Source organism: Bombina bombina, chromosome 6 (assembly GCF_027579735.1).
Source record: "Bombina bombina isolate aBomBom1 chromosome 6, aBomBom1.pri, whole genome shotgun sequence".
In the NCBI taxonomy this organism is placed as follows: Eukaryota; Metazoa; Chordata; class Amphibia; order Anura; family Bombinatoridae; genus Bombina; species Bombina bombina.
Genome location: NC_069504.1, coordinates 153,893,654 through 153,921,108, shown reverse-complemented (window position 1 = coordinate 153,921,108; position 27,455 = coordinate 153,893,654). Strand labels below are relative to the sequence as shown.

Below are 27,455 nucleotides of genomic sequence, written 5' to 3'. Positions count from 1 at the left end.
ATTTGATAATCTCAGTTTAAGCCAAATAAGAACAGATATGCAGCACGGTTAGCCTGCCTTGTGCCCTTCTAGTTGTCAAGAAAAGCGTTAATTTTCATACTTTACATTATTTGAAAGGTGAGAAACAAAAATAATAAAAGTTTATTGTAAAGATGTTTTATTACATGTTGTTATACATTTTATAATAAAATTTCAATGTTCAACAATATTTTTAGTGAACTTTGGCTCTTAGTATACAGGTAGGAATTGCTGTATTGTAAATTGCTGCTGTTAATCCCACTGGATTACAGTCGGTTACATTTCCTAAATATTTTCTTTTTTTCTTTTCTAAAGCACGACATTTGGAGAGGAAATAGTATGTGTGACGGGCGCAAGTACTGCTAATGGAGACGTCACGGTGACATTGTTTTATGGGAATCAAACACAAAAAGAAGCCAAACAATTTAACTATAGACATAACCCAGTTATTGAAAAGATCAACCCAGATAAAAGCTTTGTCAGGTAATTCAAGTCTAAATAAGCTTTGGGATTTACCACACCGGTTATTACCTCTTTGACCTAAAAAAATATATAATTTCTTTTGAGGGGGAGGGAATATATTAGCAGGAAAAAAAGAGAAGAATTAGGTGATACTAACAGAAAACAAGAGAGGAGCGGGAAGACAAAAGAGGATCTCTGGCTCGACAAAGCCAGGAGCCAGGGAGTCACTGGATCCTAGTACTTTACCCCTGGCGCCTAACTTTTTTGAATATTCTCCATATATCTATATACAAATACCACTGTCTGGCTCCTAAATATTGTTACTGGTTACTAATATTAAAACAGATTTGTCGAGCACTATGATCTCCTATTTTGACAGAGTCTATGAATTAATCTTGTCAGAGATTTTTATTTTGTGTGTGATAAAAATAGATTTTTGTTAGGTTGATAAATGTATTATTTGTTTATTTTACGCCTAACCTTGACCCTTTGTCTTATTTTCTGCTTGTCATTTTTTTCTCTATTTGCTCCTTAATCCTTTTATAAACAAGGCCCTAAAATTGTCAGTAATCACTGCTAGCTAGTCAGGTCATATCTTTAAAGAGACAGTCTACTCCAGAATCTGTATTGTTTTTTCTTTCTTGATTCAGATAGAACAAGCCATTTCAAATAATTGACTTCTGTTATCAAATTTTCTTCTTTTTCTTGGTATCCTTTGTTGAAGAAGAAGCAACGCACTACTAGGTGCTAGCTAAACTAATTAGGGAGCCCACAACATGAGGCATAAATGTATAGCCACCACTCAGCAGCTCCTGAGCCTACCTAAGTATCCTTTTCAACAAAGGATACCAAGAGAACAAATTAGATAATAGAAGTAAATTGGAAAGTTGTTAAAAATCATATCTCTTTAAAAAGATAGATGATCCCTTTATTACCCATTCCCCCGTTTTGCATAACCAACACAGTTATATTAATACACTTTTTACCTCTGTGATTACCTTGTATCTAAGCCTCTGCAGACTGCCCCCTTATTTCAGTTCTTTTGACAGACTTACATTTTAGCCAATCAATGCTGATCATAATAACTCCACGGGACTGTGCACAATGTTATCTATATAGTACACCTGAACTACCGATCTCTAGCTGTGAAAAACTGTCAAAATGCACTGACATAAGAGGTGGCCTTCAAGGGCTTAGAAATTAGCATATGAGCCTACCTAGGTTTAGCTTTCAACAAATAATACCAGGAGAACAAAGCAAATTTGATGATAAAAGTAAATGGAAAGTTGTTTAAAATTGCATCCCTATCTGAATCATGAAAGTTTTATTTTGACTAGACTGTCCCTTTAAAGCTGAGGTTGATAAATGTATATGTAACTTCAAATAAATGACGCATATTGTGTAGGACTTCTTCACACAAGTGTGTTTTCATTCTTACAGTGGAGGCCGGAATATCACAATTTCAGGAACCGGATTTAGTCTTGTGCAGAATTTTAGCATGATTGTCAAGCTACAGTCTAGAAGGGAGAGGAGAGACGTCAGTGAAAGTGATTCTGGTTATGTAAGTTCCTTTTAAAAAATAAAAAAAGGTGGTTTCTATCAAAGACAAAGCTATTTTTTTTATTTTTTTAACTTTTATATCCCACTTATTTTTTATGGTGTGCACAAAATATTGAGGGGTGTTTTTTTTTCTTTTGGATATTTTTAATCTGTTTGGTTTTTTTTGGGGGGGGGGGCATTTTTTTTTATTTTTATTTTATTTGTTTTTTTTAATATTTTGAGAACAGGTCTTCTCTAGATATGCATTTATACTAAACAACTGAGGTATTCATTCTTGTAAGTGATTGGGTTGTGTATAAATCTTGTATTAGTTTTTGCATAAATTGTGCGTATGTTTGTATGTATATGCATATGTGTGTGTGTATGTGTGTATATGTGTGTATATATATATATATATATATATATATATATGTTTTAATACTTCTCCATTGGTGTTACAATTGCTGTATAGTGCCATCTTTATTTTTTTAACACAATTTATCTATATTTGTACTAAAGAGATAAGTACTTTTAAGAAGAATAACTTTATTGTAACGAGCTAAGCGCTGCTCTATTTTTATATATATATATATATATATAGCCATTTGAAACCAATAAAAAGACTAATATTTACATGATTAATTCGGCTTCAAAAAGTTGAAAACCATTTAGTTCAGTAAGGGCCTTACAACCAGCCTGAAATAATGTTGTTTATCTTTCCATGTTAAAAAAATGATGGGAAGTCAAATCTAGGAATTTTGATTTGGCTTTTCTGAATATTTTGTGTTATTTCTATTGGCAATAGCCATTTTTTTGTTATGAACTTCCTATTAATTATAAAGTTTATTTTTTATAATGGTTTCCATTTCAAAAGCTTTTTGCAAAATAAATAAGGACATTTTCCCCAAGGATGCTTTTATAATCAACCCAGCTTGTTGGCATGAAGCCAAGTTCACCTGAGTTGCACTGCCTGAAAGCAATATGCTGCTTATATAGACATTATAAGTCTGTGTTATATGGGAATCTAGAAGTCAACAAAAACATATATAGAAAATGAAAAGTAGTTAATGGTTACCATAGAAACCATAAATAACTCTTATGCAACCTATTTAAAGCAGCTGACTGGCATGTGCAATTTAAACTACCATATTAGTGTACTGATGTTTTTTATTCGTAATCTTTTGGTTTCTTAAATTATTTTTATTTTTGTACTTAAGAGACATGAACCACATTTTTCTTTCATGATTCAGAATAGAGCATACAATTTTAAACAACTTTCTAATTTACTTCTGCAACCAATTTTTTTTCTCTCGTTCTCTTGGTATCTTTTGTTAAAAAGCAGGGGCATAAGCTCAGGAACATGCACATATTTGGAACACTATATGGCAGCTGTTTTGCAAAAAGGTAACGCAGAATATCATGGGAATTAAGCCAATTTGATAATAGAAGACAATTGTAAACTTTTATATAAATTGTATGCTCTGTCTGAATCACAACATTTTTTCTTTCATATCAATTTCATTTCGGTAAAATGTTGTCCGTTATTTAAAGAGATATAATATCTAATATGTTAGAGCATTTTATTATTGCACTATTGCTTGTATATAATTGTGTGTTTAACTTCTGCAAAGGGATTAAAGGGACAATACACTGTAAAATTGTTTTTCCACTAATGCATTTTAAACCACCTGCAGAGTATAAAATATTTGAGAAATTGCATTTTCATGCTTATTTGTGTATATGAAGTAGCTGGTTTTGTGCTTTGAAACCACAGCCTATTACAAGGGGTAATATCAGATCTCATTATGTTATCACTTTGTGTACACAGACTTGCTTCCTTATCTTATAATTGTCTGGAAAACTAAAGCTCAATACATAGAGAGAACAATGGAAAATTATTATTTTATTACTTAACTATCCTGCATCCCACTGAAAGTGTAATCTCTTCTTCTGGCTGCGTTTACTTAAACTTTTCAATAGCCTATACTCCAGTATCAAAACTTTCAGTATAGGTTGGGAAACCACAAGCTAAATTATCTATTTCAAATGCTGAAATAGGAGTACAGGAGCTAATTGCAACCAATTTAATAAATTCTAGCAGGTAAAAAGGATCATTGGGAATAATTTAAAGGGGAGAAAGTTTTTGGGTGAACTGTCCCTTTAACTATATATATAAATAAAATTATATATTGTGAATATGCTTGGCATGCTGAACCCCCCCTCCCCCAATATGGGCCAGATTAAGAGTGAAGCACAAATTAACGATTCCACTCGAGCATTAATCACATATTCTCATTTGTCTAAGCCAACATAAAAATATGAATATTTCACATTCGGATGTTCTTCACATGCAATCATATGTTTTATTTATTCATAAATACATATTTCTACGTATATCTGATGGGTTGGGTTTTTTTTGGTAAAATATACATCATATATATATTGATGATTATAGTTATAGATATATACAGATATCAATATATAGGAATATCTATTTAGAAATACTTAAAGGGACACACAACCCAACATTTTTCCATCATGGTTCAGGTAGACAATACAATGTTAAACAACATTTTAATTTACTTCTGTTATCTAATTTACTTCCATTTTTAGATATCCTTTGTTGAAGAAATAGCAGTGTACATGGGTGAGCTACATGAGGCATCTATGTGCAGCCACCAATCACCAGCTACTGAGCCTATCTAGATATGCCTTTCAGCAAAGGATATTACATGAATGAAGCAAAATTAGATAATAGAAGTAAATTAGAAAGTTGTTTAAAATTGCATGCTCTTTCTAAATCATGAAAGAAAATTCATGTCCCTTTTAAACTTTTAGGTTTCATGAAACAGTACATTATTGTATTTAAATAGTGTTTTTTCATAAGTATGATTTTATTTTTTTGTGACGATTACTGGTTCCTACAAATTAAATGTAACATAGCTAATTTAATATTTTTTCTTCTATAGAAATTTTCAGTTGTAAAATAAATTATCAAGGAATCCTTTTTAACTTTCAAAAGTAATGTTTGATACAGTTTAACTCCCCGCGTTTAGGATTTAATATTACACGATTAATATGTACCTCTGGTATTGATTTCTTTATACAGATAGAGAAGGAAGGCATCCTTGAAAGAGTAAATAGCACAGTGATCATATTCTCCTCCCCACAATTCCCGGAACATTACCTGAATTCTGAGGTCAACACTGTAATCAGAATGGATGGGCTGGAGGCACCTCTGCGCACTGCCGACCTCGCTTTTATGTATGTTGCTGATCCTACGTTTGAGAACTTTACAGACGGCATCAAAAAACAAGTGAACCAGCTTATTAATGCAAAGGTGAGTCTGGTGTGCACAATAATATATATATATATATATATATGTAAAAAAAATAAAAAAAAAAGAGTAGGTCTAGCGCAAGGATGGATAGGGAGATACAGTTAAAATCAATACAATTAACACCAAAACACCAAAAATAAAATCTTAAACCCCATGAAAAAGTGATCAATGAAATCGCATAACAGATGGGGGAGAGAGGAGAACAAGTCCCAACAAGTGATACTGTTCCAGCCGGTGTTGTTTCTAAAGTTCTATATGGTACAAAACACATAGGAAAAGAGGGCACACACTTTGTTCCATAAATCCTCCCCGTAGAGTCAGTTCTACTTACAATAGATGCCCTCAATCTAATGAGGTAAGTGGGAGCCTGTCAACGAAGAGGTATCAGAGTCTCTAATCGCGTCTATAGAAACCCCCCGCACCGCCAGAGATTGAGTCCGGACAGGGAATCTTCAGTCAGGATACAGATCTTATACTTCACGTAATGTTCCGATACAGCTGGTGCTCCCCAACAAAGGAAAAAGGAGAAGATACACACTAATAGTGCATTACCGTTTATTTAAAACCAGGTACTAAAACAGTCGGCTCCTTACATAAAACAACCTCAATCAAAATGAGGTAAGTGTACAGCTTGGCAGAAAACTCCGTCTGCAGCTCGCAAGGTGAAATTGGGATGCCCACCACAAACCTTTTTCTCTTTGTTCTTTATATATATATATATATATATATATATATATTGTGTGTATATATATATATATATACTGTATGTATGTGTATATATATAAGAGAGAGAGAAGGACAGGAACATACAGCAAGATGATATGACAATAGCTTTGCTATTTAACTGCCACTTTACCAAAGTACATCAGAAAGATTGTGATCAACTTCATTGCGATGTTCATTAATACAAACATTATGTGTTCTAACAAATATAGCATGTCATTCTTTTCTTACAATATCCCTTTATTTTCTCTTACTGTCATTAAAGGGATTAAGGGATTTTAAACAGTGCTCCTTTAGTACAGCAAATATGCCAAATCAAAGTACGGTAAACACAAAAAGAAACAAAACAAACAATTTACTTATTTTCTAACAAAATAATCACTTAGCATTTCTTATTTTAGCCACTGCCCTCAGAAAGATGAGAGGAGACATTTTTCAAAATTAAGTTGCATTCTGCCTCTTCTGAGTATGAGCAACACAGACTTACTGTCATATGTAGTAAACCAGCTCAAGTTACTCTATGGCATCAAATTAAAAAAGCTCCCTGTAGAGACCTCACCCCTTTGTAGGGATTTGACAGAGAGTAATGAAAACTGCACAAATTTAGTTAAAATGATGAATACTGCACATTGCAATGATGTCTATTAAGTAAAACCCACTGTTTAGTACTTTTTATTATAACAATCAAACAGACTATTTAATATCCCTTTAATCATAAACTGGAAGGGTATTCCCTATATCCACTACCCTAACAGAAAATATTTTCTTCAATTTTTACTTCCCTCACATTCTCTCGCCCTCTATCTTTTCCCTGACCCTTCTCACAGTCTTTCAGTTCCCTCATTATTTTTGAGACTGTATTCCATTAAACACTTGGCTAAGTACAAGTACTGCGATAATTTGTCTGGTGAGGGGTTATGCGGTTTTTGGCACTGTGTTTAGTGAATATTTCTAACATCTTAAAGACACTTATGTGTGTTTTCTCCACACAGTACATAGAAATATATTGCCCAATAAATAGTAATAACTGTATAAAGGTTTGCACACCTCTAGTTCAGGTCAGCTCAAAAGCATGAGACTAATAGGGAGCATAAGCAGGGTACTCAGTGCCAAAGGGCAGTTTATGATGTGTGTGACCCAAAAAGCATCAACTTCATTTAAAGGAAGACTTATCTGCATACATTTTGCTAGGGCCTTAGTACCATGAAAGACCTTAGATTTTATGTCTCTTAATCCTGGTTGAATTAGTTAGTGCTATTGATGATCTAATTTTACAATACACTGTTGTTGTGTGCGATATAATCTGATTTTGTTATTAGACGAAAGGAAAATTCTAGCTGTCCTATGAGATTTCAGAAAATGTAATGTATTTTCTTCTGCATTGCAGCAAAGCATCAGTGTCTTTTTAATCAAATGGCAATGGATAAGGATAGTTGTCATTATTTTTGTTAACTTTTTTCTAATGACAAAAAGTAATTTGACAGTTCTTTCATTAACATACACTGCCCTCTAGTGTTCATGTTTGTACGTAATGATATTGTTATCATTTTCCCTACACAAATTCTATGCAATTTTCTTTCGGTCATGCATATAAAGCAATGCATTTTTGTGTGTGAAATATTAGTTTTCAAGAACATTACCCCACATATCCTGTACTAAAGAGCATATCTAGGCTTTATGAAGTACATTTTTAAAAAGTGTAGTCAATTGTAAGCTGAGACAAATCTCTTAAAGAAGCATTTTTAAAAGGAGGCAAGTTATTTAAGCATAAAAATAACTATATTGTTAGATACCTGTTACTGTATATGACGTAGATTGATCCCTTGTAAGCCAATGAGAATTGGGCGCATGTTTGCTGCATTTTAATGGATATTAAGCACTTCTTTCTCTCTTTTGTGTAAAATTGTGCTTGAACCACTCACTAGAGGCCAAAATGCAAATTCTATATCATAGGTTTTCTTCAAACTGCTACAAATCAAAGAGCTGGTAATAGCAGAATTTGCTTTTTCAACATCCCTAGGAAGAATGGGAAAAGCTCATTTTTTATTCAAAAGCAAGAGGTTTTTAAAGTTCCTTTAAAGGGACAGTATACACCAATTTTCAGATAACTGCATGTGAAAATTCATTATAAAATCTTTTACAACGTACTTAGAAGCTCCCAGTTTAGCACTGTTGATGAGGTTAGTCTGGGACTCCCACTTAAAGATGCTGGGAAATCAGGCCGAGCATACACTCCACCCCTTCCCTGCATATGATAAGACAGATTACACAAACAATAGCAGCAAGAATCTGTAGACCTGGGTCTAAATCTGATACTTTGGGGCTTGGTTAGGAGTCTGAAAATCAGCACAATGTTGTTAAAATTTAAGCAAAACCCTCCCAGATGGGCTAAATAAAGGATCATCTACAAAACATTTATGCAAAGAAAAAACGAGTGTACAATGTCCCTTTAAATAGAAGTTTGAGGATAGTTTGTGCACAGCTTTGAGAACTGTTTTGTGATATGCTCCAGCCTCCGTCTCTTTACTATTCTAACCAGTATTTCACAAGCTTTTCTATTAGTAAACATATTTAAGGATTTAGATAGCCAAACCTATAGAAATCTATTGTAAATGTAGAACTGTCCAACCTGGGACAACTCTGATCTATGTTCTAAACCAAGACACAGAAGATGCAGCTAAAGTATGATTCTACAAAAAAAAATATTGTCTTTCAATTAAGTAACCACTAGTACAACAAAAATCTGAATTCTCTTAAATTCTTATAAAGATTTTTCGAGGTTGCAGAGTTTTATTCTAAAACTTAATGACATTTCTCATTTCTTTGAAGTATGGATAAATTATGTTGCATTGGAATATAAATAGTTAGAAATCCGGTGGCATTTTATTTATGGTTTTACCTTTTCATTTCTAGGGAACTAATCTTAATTTAGCGATGACCATTGAAGAGGCTGAGGCATTTGTGGGCGAAGGCATCTGCAAGATAAGTACACTCACTGCCACTGATTTGTACTGCACCCCACCTCCGGAGCAGCCGTTACCAAAGCGACGGCAGAAGAGAGACACCACCAACAACCTTCCAGAGTTCATAGTACGTGATTGATACAAGGCAACATATGTTAAAGGGACAGGAAACCCTAACATTTTCTTTCATGATTTGAATAGAACATACAATTTTAAACAACTTTCCAATGTACTTCTATTAGCAAATTTGCTTCATTCTCTTGTTATCCTTTGCTGAAGGAACAGCATTGCACTACTGGCAGCTAGCTGAACACATCTAGTTAGCCAATCACAAGAGGCAAATGTGAGCAGGCACCAATCAGCAGACAGCTCTCACTAGTGTAGGATATGTGCGTATTCAATTTAAAAAAAGGATACCAAGAGAATGAAGCACATTTGAACATAAAAGTGTCTTAAAATAACATCCTCTATCAGAAGCATTCAAGTTTAATTTTGACTTTCCTATCCCTATATTTTCCTACACATGATTGTTTTACATTTTCATAGGTTAAAGGGACACTAGTCCAAAAACAATGTACAATATTTGAAAAAGAAAAAAATTACTTAAAGGGACATGAAACCCAACATTTTTCTTTCATGATACTGATAGAGAATACAATTTTTAAAAAGTTTCCAATTTACTTCTATTATCAAATTTGCTCTGTTCTCTTGTTATTCTTTGTTGAAGACATATTTAGATAGGTAGCGTGCACATTTCTGGAACACTACGTAACAGGAAATAGTGCTGCCATCTAGTGCTCTTGCTAATGTATAACATTGTAGCAAAACTGCTGCTGTTTAGTGCTGCAGACACGTGCACACTCCTGAACTTACCTTCCTGCTTTTCAACAAAGGATAAAAAGAAAACTAAGAAAAGTTGAAAATAGAAGTACATTGGAAAGCTGTTTAAATTTGTATTCTATATCTGAATCATGAAATAAAGAATTTGGGTTTCATTATATCCCTTTGAATATAAATTGATATCTATATATACTGTACTGTATATATACTAAATTGAAAGTGACCTTGCCTGTGTTTTCATTTGCTATTTTGAGCTGTGTGATACTATTCTTTTGCACCTTCCCCCACAGCTCCCTAGTAGTGCATGTATAGAGCCAGCTACTCAGCAGCCTGACATCATTGGCTGTAATGTGTAATACTGAGCCTATTAGCAGCAGTTGCACGGCTTCTAATTGACTTACTGTCTGTATCCACTTGGGACCAGCAGTGCTCTGTGGCTCCAGAGTGGTACTTTAAGGATGTGTTTAACCCCTTTACAGGGGTTAAACACATAGCATTACAGAGTCGCTAGTACTAGAATTACATGCTCATACGAGTACTTTTTTGTTTTCTAGTCCTCTAGTTACAAACCATATTGTTTATGCCCTACTTTTTATACTAATGCCTCTTGGGTAGAAATGAATGAGACTACCAGATGACGCACATTAGAGGTGACATTTATATGCCGGCATTACAAGGCAAGACCAAATCTACATGCAGCAGACAGAGAGCACTTCTATAAGCTCACAATATTTCAGGGGGATTTTATATACATAATGCTATATAAAATAATGTATTACATAGGAAGTAATAACACTGGTTGTTCTATATGTAAGATTTGTTCTTGTACTGTCAGTGCATATCTTATCATAGACTATTGCATTTATTTATCACTTATGTCATTTATGTATTATAACGTCCAATGTCTTGAATATTTTTTCTTTTTTATATAAATTCGCCTGTCGTAGGACATTTGTGAAGCTTCTACTTATTGAACACAGCACACTACAGTGTTGGTAATAAGCCTTGTGCTTCTAACCTCAGATCTATAGTGATGTTTCCATACCCTGTGGGACAATAAATCAGCTTATATTGTATCTATTGCATTACTCAGCCCACGAGTTACAGCTTTGTTTTCTTAAAATTCTAATAAATCATATGTATCAGAATTTATTTTCTTCCAGTTTACAGTTTCCACAATTCTTTACGACATAAAATGTGTATTATATTGTGTATATTTTTCTTTTAGGTAAAATTCGGAAAGCGAGAATGGGTCCTGGGAAAAGTGGAATATGGCCACTCGCCTGAAATTCCTCTGCATGTTATTGTCCCAGTGATTTTAATCCCAATGGCTCTCATCATTGCAATATCAATTTACTGCTACAGGTTAGTTTGACTCAACTACAGCCGTAACCATATTTCATACATTTATTTTTCAGTGCATTGTAGGAGATAATGTGGATAAAATGTAAAATCACCAATAACAAAATGCTGAAAGTATTTCCTTCTGATTATTGTAATGCAGGGTTGAGTCTTTTAGCGTTAGCTTGTTGGCCGAGTTCATATGTATATACCTAACAGCTATGTAGTAGCAACATTTCCATTGCTTTGCAGTCAAGATATACCCTGAGAGAAGCATTATCTATCTTATCTCTTTAATGTCTCACAATAAAATAACATATAATTGTGTTTTCCACAAAAAATATTGCCAGTGATGTGGCATTGTGTAGTAGCCGTGTGGCATTGTGTAGTAGCCGTGTGGCATTGTGTAGTAGCCGTGTGGCATTGTGTAGTAGCCGTGTGGCATTGTGTAGTAGCTGTGTGGCATTGTGTAGTAGCTGTGTGGCATTGTGTAGTAGCCGTGTGGCATTGTGTAGTAGCCGTGTGGCATTGTGTAGTAGCTATGTGGCATTATGTAGTAGCCGGGTGGCATTGTGTAGTAGCCGTGAGGCATTGTGTAGTAGCCGTGTGGCATTGTGTAGTAGCAGTGTGGCATTGTGTAGTAGCCGTGTGGCATTGTGTAGTAGCAGTGTGGCATTGTGTAGTAGCCGTGTGGCATTATTTAGTAGCCGTGTGGCATTATTTAGTAGCCGTGTAGCATTATCTAGTAGCTATGTGGCATTATGTAGTAGCCGGGTGGAGGCAGTGTAATACTTTGTAAAATTGTAACATTTTCTGCTGTCCAAGGCACTTTTTAAAAAGGTATGTTAAACGTACCTTTACTTTGTCGCAGCCTCCTAGCTGAACTAAGCAGCTCTGGCCGCCTATGGTGAAATTAACACCTCTTAGCCAATGGCCTTGCTAGTCATAAGGCACTGTGCATTGGTGGAAACTTCACCTCACTGGAAAATAAAGTTTTTTGCTGTGGGCAGCCGGAGACGCTTACTTTAGCGAGGAGGCTGTAGCAAAGTAAAGGTACGTTTAACTTACCTTTTAAAGAAATCATTACTCATTGTCCCATTAATTTTTAGTGCTGGTAAATCCTAGTTTTATTTTAAACGCTAGTATTTACTTTCACTTTAACATAAATTTATTTAATGATAATCTGTGCAATAATCATTAAACATTTTAATTTTTGCTCACTTTAGCTTAAAGGAACAAGAAACCCAATTTTTTTTCTTTCATGATTCAAATAGAGCCTACAATTTTCAACAATGTTCTAATTTACTTCTATTATAATATTTTCTTCATTCTCTTGGTATCTTTTGTTGAAAATCAGGGCCGTATGCCTAGGAGCCAGCACATTTCTGGAGCACTAGATGGCAGCAGCATTTCCTACCATGCAGTGCTCTAGACACCTACCTAAGTATCTCTTCAATAAAGAATACCATGGGAATGAAGCAGATTTGCTAATAGCTGAGTGGTCAGTAAAATAAGCCAGGTGGTTTTAACATGAAATAAATTATTAATTTAAAGCAGTTTATTTTCTTATTACCATTTGCCTTCAGCGTATTATGTGGATTTTTGAACTGGAGTTTGTGGACTATGCAGAGTACACTGACCTATGATTAAGCGATGAGTTCAGTGCGAAACGCGTCAGGGGGCGGGGGTCACCCTTGTTTTTTCTGCATGTTTTGTATATTTTAAAACTCATTATTAAAGTTTTTTTCAGCCCTTCACCTCATGAGTGCTCAGATCTTTGATTTATTGTACACTGAGCTTATAGCTGCAGACTCATGTTGATTTCATAGCACTAGATAAATGGATCTTGGCTATCGCCAGTATCAGCTTGTAATATGTCCTTTGATATCTTCAGGAGAAAAAGTCAACAGGCAGAGCGGGAGTATGAAAAAGTCAGACTGCAGCTTGAGAGCCTGGAGGAAAGTGTGAGAGAACGTTGCAAGAAGGAATTCACAGGTAATAAAAAGGGAAATGTGAACCGTTTCATACAATGAGGTATTGGTGATCACATTTGTTTGGAACTAGCAGTGAATTTTCATTCATACATCTCTGCTTGAGTTGGTTTTCTCCTTTATTGGAGGTGGAGTTTTCAAAATAAATTTTGCATGTCTGCATAATAGATGGAAAATAAGTACGTTTAAAGGGACACTAAACCCAAATGTTTTCTTTCATGATTCAGGTAGAGAATACAATTTTAAACAACATTCCAATTTACTTTTATTATCTAATTTTGTTCATTCTTTAGATATCCTTTTGTTGAAGAAATAGCAATGCACATGTGTGAGCCAATCACACAAGGAATCTATGTGGAGCCACGAATCAGCAGTTTTTGAGCCTATCTAGATATGCTTTCCAGCAAAGGATATAAAGAGAATAAAGGGATATTAGATAATAGAATTAAATTGTAAAGGTGTTTAAAAGTGTGTGCTCTTTCTAAATCGTGAAGGAAAACAAATTTGAGTTTCATGTCCCTTTAACCTCCTTAGGCATTGTACGTTTCTTTAGGAGGGAGAGGCCATTTTACAAGATTACAAACTGTTGCCTTTTGGAAAAGATGTTCTGCTTCTGGGTGGGCATAAAATCTCTCTTCTAGTACCCCTGAAACATAGCTGTGATTGTGTCTAGATTCGTATTCTAAGGGAGCATCCTGTTTGGTTAAGTTAAAGGAACACAAATGTTTTTTGTTTTTTTTTCTTCATGATTTAGATGAAGCATACAATTGTACACATTTTTCTAATTCACTTCTATTATGAATTTTGCTTTACTCTCATGGTATCCTTTCTTGAAGGAGCAGCAATTAACTACTGGGAACTAGCTGAACTCATCAGTCAACCAAACACGAGGTATATATGTGCAGTCACCAATCTGCAGCTAGCTCCCATCTCCTAAGTCTTATCTAGCTATGCTTTTTAACAAAGGATACCAAGAGAATGAAGATAGATAAAATAAGTAAATTGGACAGTTGTTAAAATGTTGGGTTTCATGTCCCTTTAAAGCTTTAGTTGACATGATAACATAACCAGTGTCTGGGCTTTTCAGATCTGATGATTGAGATGGAAGACCAGACCAGCGACCTCAGTGATGCCGGCATCCCATTTTTGGACTATAAAACCTACACAGACCGCGTTTTCTTCTTGCCGTCCAAAGATGGTGAAAAAGATGTTATGATAACTGGGAAGCTGGATATCCCAGAGGCCAGACGACAAACTGTAGAACAAGCACTAACCCAGTTCTCAAACTTGCTCAATAGTAAATCCTTCCTTACTATTGTAAGTATCGGTTACCGCCCTATAGCTTTTATAGGTTTTGCAGTAATAATTGATAAAGTGAATAAGCAACATCAATAATAAAGTGCATGATGTAATCTCTCCTTTTTTTGCTCAGTTCATACACACCTTAGAAAACCAGAAGGATTTCTCAGCCAGAGAGAAGCTTTACTTTGCGTCGCTGCTGACCGTTGCTTTGCACGGAAAGCTGGAATATTACACAGACATAATGAGAACATTATTCATGGAACTGATGGAGCAATATGTGGCCAAAAATCCCAAACTGATGCTCAGACGGTATGAACTACTATTATGTTGTTATTATTATGTTTGCAATACACATATACACTAACTCATATCAGCACCACCATGGCACGATTGGGAGAATGCAAGTGCACTCAACTTAGTGATTGTAAAGTTTAATGAATTACTACCCAGTGTCTAAAAATAATCTTAAAAACAGGGGCACTTTAATTCATTAAACTTTTAAAAAGACGCTTATATATTTAAAATATTTACTATTGCGTTATGGTAAACATACCGAGCTGGACGCCAAGGGGGGCACACAATCATTGGAGGGAGCCTGATTCGTCATAGATATGCTAAATACAGTAGGCGATGCGGGCAGAGAAATGGCGGTATGTTTAATGGTAAATATTTTTTAAAAGAAGCGTCTTTGTAAAGTTGAATGAATTAAAGTGCCCCTATTTTTAAGATTATTTTTAGATACTGGGCACTAATTCCTTAAACTTTAAAATCACTTTAAGTATATATTCTGTTCAATTATAGTAGAATGTCCCTTAGAACAAGCATCCACAAGCTGCCATTAAAGGTATATAAAACCAAATTGTATTCTTTTAAAATTCAGATAAAGCATGCAAATTTATGCAACTTTCTAATATATTCCTATCGTCAATCTTTCTTCGTTCTCTTGGTATCTTTATTTGAAAAGCAGGAATATAAGATTAGAAGTCCGCCTATTTTTGGTTTAGTGTTTGTGTAGCGCTAGCTGACTGGTGTCTAAATGTAGCACACAATAAGGTCTAGATTAATTAATTTAGTATTTAAATTGAGTTTTTTGAATACTTTATGGTTACCTGCATAGATGCTCACTCCCTGACAACTACTGCTCTGTGATCTTTTTGTGTATACAGGGAAATAATTCCCAGTTCCTTGAGCTGGCTGGTGAGTCCTGGCGGCATTGGTAAGAGTAGAGTGTTGCGTAGCTGAGACACGCAGATAACATTAAACACCATTGCTGTGGTAATGATGAAATGAGGGCTCTCATTATAGAAAGCAAGAGAAGGACGGATAATTGAGCGAGTTGCAATAAATTGTGCACAAAGTAATACTAGAGGTATTGCAAGGGGAATTTAATTTCAGGACTTAATCCCTAGACACAGCATCTTGAGAGTGCTCTTATTCACATTCTATTTATATTGTTGAAAAGATTTATAGACAGAGCAATAATTATAGCCATCAAATGATGCTTCATAGATGAGCACATTTATGTATTATATTCATTGATTGCACTACAGTGTGTTCTTAATATTGCTGTAAATACAGCATAATTTATTAGAGACTTGATAACAAGCTCTAACCATAGAATATAAAATTATTTAAAAGTGTTTGAGACGCTTCCTCTGGGCTGAAGCCAGATTGTAATTAGAAAGCAATATTTAATCAGCAACACATGGCTCACACAGGTGTTGCTGCAAGTCTTGGCACCGCCACAGATTAAATTAGTTGCACATTGGGAAAACCTTCACCTACGGTTCGTGAATGTGTCACCTCATGTGGGAGTGTGCTGCATATGTTGTGAAATGACAGCTAGACCAAGCGGACAAGTATGCTAAGCTTCTGTATCCTGTAAATGATCCAATATACTTTTATATTTAAGCCCTCCAGAAATCATAGTGTATTAAAGGGACACTCAAGTCAAAATTAAACTTTCATGATTCAGATAGAGCAGCAATTTTAAACCACTTTTTAATTTGCTTCCAATAACAAAATGTGCACAGTCCTTTTATATTTACACTTTTTGAGTCACGAGCTCCTACTGAGCATGTGCAAGAATTCACAGATTATATACGTATATGCATTTGTGATTGGCTGATGGCTGTTACATGATTCAGGAGGAGTGGAAAAAGACATAACTTTGAAACTTTGAAATCTGTCAGAAAAATCGTCTTTTTATCATGCGTTTTTTGATTATGGAAATCTACTGTATTTACTGGTCAGTTAAAGGATTCTAGACACCCAAAGATACATTTTGCATACCTTACTCTTACAGCTTCTTCATGCACTGGTTTAGAGACCCACTAAAATCACTAGCTATTATGTTGTATTTATATTTATAAGGAATATAGACTGCTGTTACTGTACAAAACCTTTGACCATACATTGTGTACAAAATTCAGTCCCATGGCATTAGTGGCAGTGTAGAAAGGCCCATTATATTGGTGGTACAGCATATGGGGCTGCTCTTCTCCAGGAACAAAATGCACATTTTTTTTTACTAAGCACAAAGGCACCTACTGCCCTCCTTGCTTTCTCTTTTTTGTGTAGTCACAGGGTGTCAGGGACATTAAAAAAACAGACATAAAGAAAAGGAAAAAACTACACCACCCTGCAGGGGAGCCCTACGGCAGTAGCCTGGTCTGCCTTTGTGCAGCAGGCACCCTGCTATAATAACCAAGAAGATAGGTTTGTAGTTAAAAAATTAAAAACCATTCATTTGAAAGCACAGGTAGCACTGCTGTCGTCCTATTGCTCACTGCAATGAACTATGTACTAACCATCAAACATTAGTAGCCATGGAACGCTATGTCTGTAAAGCACAGACTTTTTTTTGAACATATATTTAACTGCACAAAAACCTGTAAAATAACATCTATACTAAAACACAAATACTATACATATTTATGCACTTGTGTGTCTGTCTACTGTCAGTAGTGGTGATATGAGTCAATGTTTTTATGAAGTGAATTTCACTTTTCCTTTTTTTTTATTTCATAACATACATGATGTCATATACCGGTATATCCTTTTAAACAGGAGAACACAACACATTAATTAAAGCAGTTGATTAGTGATGTATTGCACTGTTTAAAGGGCCATTATAGTCTAAAAATTACTCTGTGTTTAACCTCCACAAAGGTGTTAAAGACACACAGAGTAGAAATACTGCTCGGGATTCGCAAGACCACTGCTATAGTCCCAAGGAAATTAAGCAGATCCAATCAGTACGCTAGTTCCATATCTGAGTTGTGCGACTGGATCAACAGCGTTTTCCGCTCGGGACCAGCAGTGCTCTACTGCTACCGTGCAATATTTCTTCTGTGTGTTTAATTCCTTTCCGAGGGTTAAGCACACAGTAGTCTAGGGTCAATACTCTATTTTTTATTTTTTTGTTGATGTTTCTCACAGGTCTGAAACAGTTGTGGAGAGAATGCTTTCAAATTGGATGTCCATTTGTTTATACCAGTATTTAAAAGTAAGTATGGATTGTAAGTTTATAGCAGCGGCATGCTGGGCTCTTTCAGTGCACTGGGGGGAGAGCTAGGTCATTAAATAAATAGAGTTGGCTTCTCAGATAGCCCGCTGGTTTCTAATTTGTTGTTGGCCTGTCTGTCCACGGCGCTTTAGTGGTGATATTAAAGCAATGGCTTGCGAGTCTGTTATCATAAAGCAGACACTGCTCATGCATGAACAAAGCAAATTTACTCCTGGGAAGAAGCATTCAAGATGTCAACAACACCATTAAAACAAGTTATTCCTGTACCCATTTAGCCAACATGTTTTGCTTTTTATTTTGCATGAAGGACACAGCTGGCGAACCTCTATACAAACTCTTCAAGGCAATCAAACACCAAGTGGAAAAGGGCCCTGTGGATGCCATACTAATGAAAGCCAAGTACACACTGAATGATACGGGCTTACTGGGAGATGATGTGGAATACACACAGTTGGTAAGCAGGCTTTGTTTAAACGTAGGTAGCATTAGCGCAATAGGATTGTGCTTTGCAGTAAAGTGTTCATTAATACACAGAAAACACAGGTTTTGCATTCATCCATTGTTAAACTGAAACCTAACTAGCATTATTGTGGTCTTCTCATGACACATTCCATCTGCTAGATCATCGTACAGAATAATAATTTACCTCTTAGTGAGGGGCCTGATGTGGCATAAAAATACTCCATTTAGATAACATGCAAATGTATAGCTTAACTGTGACCTTACATTTTGTCTGGTCTAGTTATATAATTAGATAAAGTATGTTTTTTCCTTATTTTATAAGTCTTGCATTAAACTAACATATCAGCTGAGTCTGGAGAAGTTCTAAATAAATGAATACCTTGTTTGCTGCAGTTGTTTTTCAGTGCCCAAACCCCTCAACAATACTTGCTTTGAAGAGCTAAATCTGGATTTGTTTATTAGATTGAGACGAGGCTTGTTTCTATTGTTTTGTTAGCAATACTTTGTTTTAAATTATATTATTTTGTTGCCTCTGCTGAGGCTAACTAGGAACAGATATGTATGTAGTAGGGTTTCACATCCTTACATATCCACTCAGGGAACACTAATTTAGCTTGTAACAAGCTTGTCTCAAGGAAATAGTTACCCAGTAAAATACCATGCATTTGCAAATGGTCGACCAGTAAATTCAATTTAAAACATATTAATGTTGCTGTGTTTTCATCTTTTTGTTCCTAACTGAACTATATAAAATATTTAAAATAATAAACCGATAGGAACAGCATCTGTGTAATTCCTGCTATAAAAATATTACAGGAAAACTGAAAATTCTCCTTACCACAATACAGAGATTTAGTAGGGTTGAATGTCTAGAGACTGTGGTCTGTATGACATAACCGCAGTACTTGGCACTTCACACTTGTATCCTTGCATAACCACAAAATATTTATATTTTGGAGTTTTATATAATTTAAAAAAAAAATTCCAAAACTTTGCATTTTTTTAAATTTAACTTTTCTTCTGTATTGATGTGTTTGAGAAAATGTAAAGTAAAATCTGCAAATACTTTTCTTTCTTTTTTTTTCAGACTGTTAATGTCATAGTTCAGGAGCAGGGAGCTGAATCTATCCCTGTTAAAGTACTAAACTGTGATACAATTACCCAAGTAAAAGAGAAGATTGTTGAACAGGTTTACAAAATCATTCCTTATTCACAACGGCCAAAAGCAGACAGTTTGGTACTCGGTACGTATCTGTCTAAGATAATGGGAGGGAGTTTGAGCTAAATTTAAAAGGACCTTAAACTCTGATATGTTCTGTCATCACTGTGCAAGAACATGTAAATGTTATGTGTTTTTCTGTTGTAATATTATTTAATACTATTTTCCTTACATACTTACTTTATTCCACTATATGTGGTTAAAAAAAAAAGAAATTACTAGACATATACGTATATATCGACTTGCACTGCTCGATACATCGATAAATAAGATCTATATGTGCAACATGCCCCCTAATAACTTTAAAAGTAAAATATAAAGCCCTGTTGTGATTGATGGGAACCGACAGTGACAGCTATACAATTGTTATATAGTGAATATAATGTAAAGAAATCCATTTGAACATAAAGTATGAGATTTATAGTTAATTTGGAAACAGACAGCAGTAAAGTTCTTAGAATTTACATATATTTAAAGGGGTATTAAAGTAATTTGTTCTTTATTGCACATAGAAAAAGGCATTTGCATTTTTACAGTTCAAGCTGTGCACAAGCATTCACTTTCTGTTTCAACCCGTATAGCTTTACCTCCATGCAAAATAAATGTTAAACATGGTTGGGAATGGCCTTTTATATGTATTTTTTTTTTTTTTTTTATAATGTTTAATCTCCCTTAAACCATTGTCTGGGTGTGCAGTATATCACACAAGTATCCGTATATTGTATACTTGTTTGCTGATTTATTTATATATATTTTTGTTAGAGTGGAGACCAGGCTCTACAGCACAGATACTGTCTGACTTGGACTTAACCTCACAGAAGGAGGGACGATGGAAGCGGTTAAATACACTAATGCACTACAATGTAAGCATGTGACTATGGTTATTCTACTGATGGTTTCACTAAGATGTTTTATGTGGCACTGGGTACTTTAGTGCACTTTTTTCCTGCTTTCTGCAGATTTAAGAAACTAATAGGGTTGTATTTACTGAGAACACAATACATATGGCTGAAAGTGCTGTCTGGCGTGTCGTCGTCCAGGAAAAAACCTCTATTAATGTAATTTTAAGGTTTATAACAGCTGTTTCATGAGATGACATAACACTTAGCAATTCGGTTAGTCACTTAGGAATATTTATTTTTAATTGAAATACATTTTTTTATTGATCACACTCCTCCATCAATAACATAAAAAAAGAATGAAAAAGTACAGACTTTCAATCATTAGAGAACATCAGATCTTAGGGAGCAATAATCACATTTCAATAAGAATGTCTTTCAATAGCGCTTCTGATTTCAAAAAGTCTCTTCTTTACTTGAAAATACACCTAATTTGCTATATAAAGCTACTTCAGAGGCCAGAAAACAGGTTTCCAGATGTTTGTTTTGATGAGATTAGTCCCTTTCACTGTGTGCAGTTTGTTGTACAATTTCAAACAGGAGTGTGTAGTTTAACCATAAACACATGGATCCCCCAAACATTTTCTCAATGGAGCCCATCATATATTATTTGCTTGGGGAGCATGTAATATGCAGGAGGCATAGTCTACGTAGGTTCCCAACCCTAATAACAGTAACTTATAACTAAAACTATGTAAACAAAAAAAAAAAAAAACCAATAATCAATGCACGATTTCAACATACACCTTAACATTTCAGCGTTGTATTTTGTAATTTTAAGATTTCAATAAATTGTTTGCTCATCTTGTCTCGCTCCTAAGTTTAGCAGCTAGCTCTATTCCTCACCACCTCTACTCTCCCCCCGAACACTACCTCTCACTTCTCTCCGCTCCACCTCCCCTTCAGCTACCACCGAAGTCAGGCTGTTCTCCCCTGCCAGCATCCAATAAAACCAGATTTTCTGAAATTGGGCCTCTGTGTCTTGAATTTGTGCTGCTGATTCATACATCGAGTACACCAATTTAATTCTAGCTGTTACCTCTGACCACGATGGTACCTCCGTCTTCCAGTATTTGGCGATCACTATCCTGGTTGTGGTGCACAGTATTCTAATAAACGTATTAATGTGTTTGTTCAGTCTAGGAATGTGCTCATGCAGCAGAGCCTGAGCGGGGGTGAGATTAATCTGCTCGCCCAACACTCTTTCCAGTAGTGAAGACAACTCTTGCCATACCTGATATACTTTGGGACATTCCCACCACATGTGCAGATATGAACCTACCTCTCTGCATCCTCTGTAACAGAAGGAATATTTATTTTTAATATGAACAACATAGATTAAAAGATGTAAAAAGCATGGGATAGGTTTACCTCTATCATGGTGTAATTTAAAAATGCAACTGAAGGGGGCATTAAGCGTAAAAACATACATTTTACAGTAGATAAGAACTATAGGCCCAATAAGTCTGTCTATATATCCTAGAAGTATTAGTTTCATTAGTTCGTATCATAGCCATATGCTTATCCCAGGCATTCTTGAAGTGCCCCCACAGTTCTTGTCTTTACCACCTCTAATGGGAGCTTTTGTAAAGAAGTGCTTTCTAAAATTACTCCTGAACCCATTACCCTTCTTTTTAATGCAAAAATATTTTAATATAATCAACCAGGGCTTAATAAGCATGATAGAATTTTATGAGCCCCTGTAATTGTTTTTTAAATAAGACACAAACCTACATGTACCTTGTTTCTTCTCAGTGAGCTTACTATAACAATACTACACCAAGTTCCGAAATCAATATTTATTTTCTTTTCCATGCCAATTTAAAAAATAAAAATCATCATCACTGATATTTTCCATCCATGTTGCGATTATTTGTTTTGGCTTATGAGACTGCTGGACAGCAGCCTCCTGAGAGAATTACGGCTCATTCCACTAGAGCTGTGTCTTCTTCTTGGGCCTTCAAGAATGAAGCCCCCGTAGATTGATTCCCAACAGTAATTGATGATCCGTGGACTCACCGTGTCTTAAGAAAGAAAACAAAATGTATGCTTACCTTATAAATGTATTTATTTCTTGATACAGTGAGTCCACGGCCCTCCCTATTTTTAAGACAGTTTTTTTTATATAAACCTCAGGCACCTCTGCACCGGTGTTATTTCCTTTCTCTCCTTTTCCTTCGGTCAAATGACGGGGGGTTGTGGGAAGAGAAGTAATACTTAACAGCTTTGCTGTGGTGCTCTTTGCCTCCTCCTGCTGGCCTGGAGTGATATTACCAACAGTAATTGATGATTCGTGGACTCACCATGTCAAGAAAGAAAGAAATTTATCAGATAAGCATACATTTTGTTTTTTACTCAGAAAATTTAAGCAACTAGGCTTTATTATTTAATTAAACTATTCAGATCATATCATCAAAATGCTACTCCGCATTAAAATGGTTAAAAGGCATTAGGCAAAAAGGCATACTTTGTTGTTAATCTGGAGACTGGTAATAGGCACTGGCAGCTCCGCTTCGCACCGTTAGTCCGCATTGTACAAACAAGTCAATAACAAATTTTATGTCAGCACATAATAAAAACTACTTAATTAATAATAATTGCGCAACATAGATGATGGATTAATGAGGATCGCATTGCTATGGTGGTGCCGGCAGAGGGAGGGGGCGGGTGGTATACCTGGGGGTGTGGTCAGAAACAAATCATGAAAAACACCACACAACTTTTTTTTTTTAAATTAATTTAAAAAAAAACTTTTTTATGATTTTGACTGCCTACTATCACTGCACGTCACTGCCTCTCACTAGAATTCCATGGAACATTTAAGGAACATTCTAATCCTATAATATAAAAGGCCAAGTGTGTTTATCCGAAGCTGTCATGCGCAGTAGAGACAGCGCGAGGACAAACACACCTGCCCTTACACAAAATAACCGTCCTCATCTGTCCAGAGGGAGTGGGCGGGGCTGGGGCGTGGCGGGCATGATGCAGGGGTGTGGTCTGTAGAGAGTGCGCAAAAGAGGGGGGAGACAGAGCAAAAGAGGGGGTAGAAAGAGCACAAAAGAGAGGGGGCAGAAAGAGCACAAAAGAGAGGGGGGCAGAAAGAGCACAAAAGAGAGGGGGGCAGAAAGAGCACAAAAGAGAGGGGGGCAGAAAGAGCACAAAAGAGAGGGGGGCAGAGAGAGCACAAAAGAGAGGGGGGCAGAGAGAGCACAAAAGAGAGGGGGGCAGAAAGAGCACAAAAGAGAGGGGGGCAGAAAGAGCACAAAAGAGAGGGGGGCAGAAAGAGCACAAAAGAGAGGGGGGCAGAGAGAGCACAAAAGAGAGGGGGGCAGAGAGAGCACAAAAGAGAGGGGGGCAGAGAGAGCACAAAAGAGAGGGGGGCAGAGAGAGCACAAAAGAGAGGGGGCAGAGAGAGCATAAAAGAGAGGGGGAGAGAGCACAAAATAGAGGGGGGAGAGAGAGCACAAAAGAGAGGGGCAAAGAGAGAGAGAGAGAGCACAAAAGAGAGGCGGCAAAGAGAGAGAGAGAGCAAGGGGTGGGACTGCTGTACTGCAAAAAATGGCCCGTGTACACAGGCTTTAGGACTAGTATAGTAATAAAAAGCTCTAGTCTGTTAGAACATTTTATTATTAAACAAATGATTGTTGCTAATTATGTGTTTCAAACTCTGAAAATAAATTTGCACTGGAGACCTGCACTGCATTGCCTCTCCTGAGCAGTATGAAGTGAGCATGCCCACATATACCCCAATTACCTGCTGTGTGCTTGTAAGGAATAATATGGGATCAGGGTTTAAATGTATAATTAGCAACAAGCTTCTTTATAATAATCCAATTATTTATTGTATTATTTGTATGTCCTTAAAGTGTAAATATATACTGAGGCATTGGATTGGTTTGTTTGGTTTTTAATTGTCAATCCTTTTAAAAGCTTAAAGTTGTTAAATTTAACCTTTTTTTTTTTTTCCTTCTATGTCTTTCCAGGTCAGGGATAATGCTACACTTATATTGTCTAAAATTGGAATTTCTCAACAACAAGAGGAAAATCACCAAGACATTCCAGGAGAAAGTAAGCTTCAATTGAATTATTTTAGCAGCCTGTAATAGTTTTCTTTAGCAAAACTGTCACATCAACACGATGTTTCTAATTTCAGCTAATGTCATGGTATGTTGTCATTAAATATTAATGCAGCATGTTAACTGGTCTTAAAGTAATCAAAGGGCTATTAATATGCAGATGTATTAACTGATTAACACGAATCGCACATGGCATATAATGTATCTTTATAGGACGTTCCGTAGGTTATATCTTTATAGGTATTTGTAGTATTAAAATCAGTAAACATTATTTTTAATTCAGAAGTAATCATAAATGAATGACTGACTAAATAACTGTTAGAGATTTGCCATAAAATTGAATTTGTTGTGAGGCTTGTTCCAAAAAAACAAATGACATTTTGGTCTTCTCATACTATAAGCACACAATCACTATTAAACTTTACAAATATAGACTAATCTGGCACCAAATAACATAACAAATTGCAGAACAACATTACAAATGAATGTTCTTTTTTCTTGTAATGAATGTTATGTGATTTGGAGACACATTAGATCCTTATATTAAGTGTCTTATAGCGAGCGTATTAAAAGCTGTGAAGCTTAGAACGTTACTACTTGAGAGACAAGTCAGACAAATGCTGCATATTAAACATATAGGTGCTAAATCCATCAGCTTTAATTACTTATATTTTATTAGCCAGTGGCTCAGCTTAGTAATTTGAGACCAGACATTTTTGCATTTTCCCATTAAATGTTTAAAGGGACAATAAAGTCAAAATTAAACTTCCATGATTCAGATAGAGCATGCAATTTTATATAACTTTCCATTATTCATTTTTCTTTGTTCTATTGGTATCCTTTGTAGCAGGTAATACCTAGGTATGCTAAGGAGCAAGCTGGTTATTGGTGGCTGCACATATATACTTCTTGTCGTTGACTCACAAGATGTGCTCAGCTAGCTCCCAGTACTGCATTGCTGCTTCTGAATCTACTCTAAAGATACCAGTAGAACAAAGCAGATTTCATAACAGCAGTACATTGGAATGCTATTTAAAGGGACATGAAACTCAATTATTTTCTTTCATGATTTAGAAAGAGCATGTGATTTTAAACAACTTTCCAATTTACTTCTATTATCTAATTAGCTTAATTCTCTTTGTTGAAAAGCATATCTAAATAGGCCCACTATCTGCTAATTGGTGGCAGCACATAGTGTGATTGGCATATGTACGCTGTTATTTCTTCAACAAATGATGTCTAAAGAATGAAGCAAATTAGATTATAGAAGTAAATTGGAATGTTGTTTAAAATTGTATTTTCTATCTGAATCATGAAAGAAAAAAATTGTGTTCCATGTCCCTGTTTTTGTTTTTTTCTGATTTTAGCAAAACATAAATCACATTACAGTTTACTAAATAGTGTTTTTAAGTTAAACACATTAAAAGCAATGCATGTAAAATATTTAAAAAGCTATGCATCTGCTGGCTTTGTCACGACCGGCCCCTCAAGGCCAGCCTATGACTTAGTTCAGTGGGGGCAAGGGTTAAAAAAACACCCAACAGTCTGTACTAGACTCAGAATATGCCCTTTTAATGCCACCCACACTGATGTCTCTTTGCTGTCACCTCCCAGGAGAATTGAATAAGAGAGTAGAAGGCTTCTCCAAACTAAACCCTGAATCACAATTTTGCAAAAAAAAAAAAAAACTATTTAAAACACAGATCTGTTACAATTCTACCAGTTAGGAATAACTGTCTCTTTGACTATGTAGTTCATATATTAGAAAAAAGCAAAGAATAATCATTGAAATTGTATTATGAAAAACTGTACTTGAATAAATAAAAATAAAATAACAAACATAATTACACACTGAAAGCAGAAATTAAAAGGAAAAAAATAACAGAACCAATTTACAAGCATAATTTTCTATCCCAAAGAAGATTGGAGGGGTAAAATGTTCATCCAAACAACTTTCTGTTGCCTCCAATATGACTGACACATTTTCTATATCACAGTAAACAATTACATTTTGAGTAAATTTCTGGTTAATAGCCCAGCCCTTCTCTCCGCTATACTCTTTTAACATATGGATTGTAAGAGCAGACCCCCTCCTCCTGTATTAATCTATTTGATGTATTTTTACTATCAAGCCATGTCATTGTATATGTACTAATAATTAGTTTAGTAGTAACCATTTAATGCATGACATTTTTATAGCGATGATCAAAATGCCGAAGACTTGGACCAACCATACATTTTCAATTTATATTTTTAGAATGAAGCTACAATAGAAAATTGAAAGCAGCTTATTTTGAGTCGTCTCCAGGAATACACCTACAAAAAAATATATACATATATATATATATATATATATAAATATATATGTTAATATTCCAAAAAACTTTGTCCAATTTGAGAGAGATATATATGTGTGTGTGTGTGTGTGTGTATATATATATATATATATATATATATATATATATATATATATATATATAAAATATATTTTCTTTGTAGGTGTATCCCTCACGCTGAAAGTCTCATTGAGTTGCACAAGGGTGTTATGAGAGATGGAAAACATACATGATCTAAATAAAAAAACAACCTTTAAAGAAGTTTTGACCATTTTTTGCATTTTAAAAAAAATAATGAAAGTTTAATTATAAACTCTTTACACAAACCATAACAAAAAAAAAAAAGTATAAATAATTATACTGGGCCAGTTCATGAAATTCACCGGATGGGTGGTTGTGTGGGGTTAATCTACAC

At 35.2% G+C, this 27,455-nt stretch overlaps 1 protein-coding gene across 2 annotated transcripts in view; it reads left to right on the top strand.

Moving 5' to 3' along the window:
- The window catches only part of PLXNB2 (plexin B2), a gene marked incomplete in the record, with an annotated part of 627,297 nt that overhangs the window by 561,249 nt on the left and 38,593 nt on the right, over positions 1–27,455 (top strand). For both annotated transcript variants that reach the window (XM_053716644.1, XM_053716645.1), the window contains 13 exon segments: positions 334–501; positions 1,921–2,041; positions 5,129–5,359; positions 8,996–9,172; positions 11,114–11,250; positions 13,121–13,221; positions 14,305–14,534; positions 14,650–14,828; positions 17,961–18,027; positions 18,356–18,502; positions 19,598–19,754; positions 20,492–20,592; positions 24,612–24,696. In XM_053716644.1, the coding sequence (XP_053572619.1) occupies positions 334–501; positions 1,921–2,041; positions 5,129–5,359; positions 8,996–9,172; positions 11,114–11,250; positions 13,121–13,221; positions 14,305–14,534; positions 14,650–14,828; positions 17,961–18,027; positions 18,356–18,502; positions 19,598–19,754; positions 20,492–20,592; positions 24,612–24,696 (1,901 nt within the window).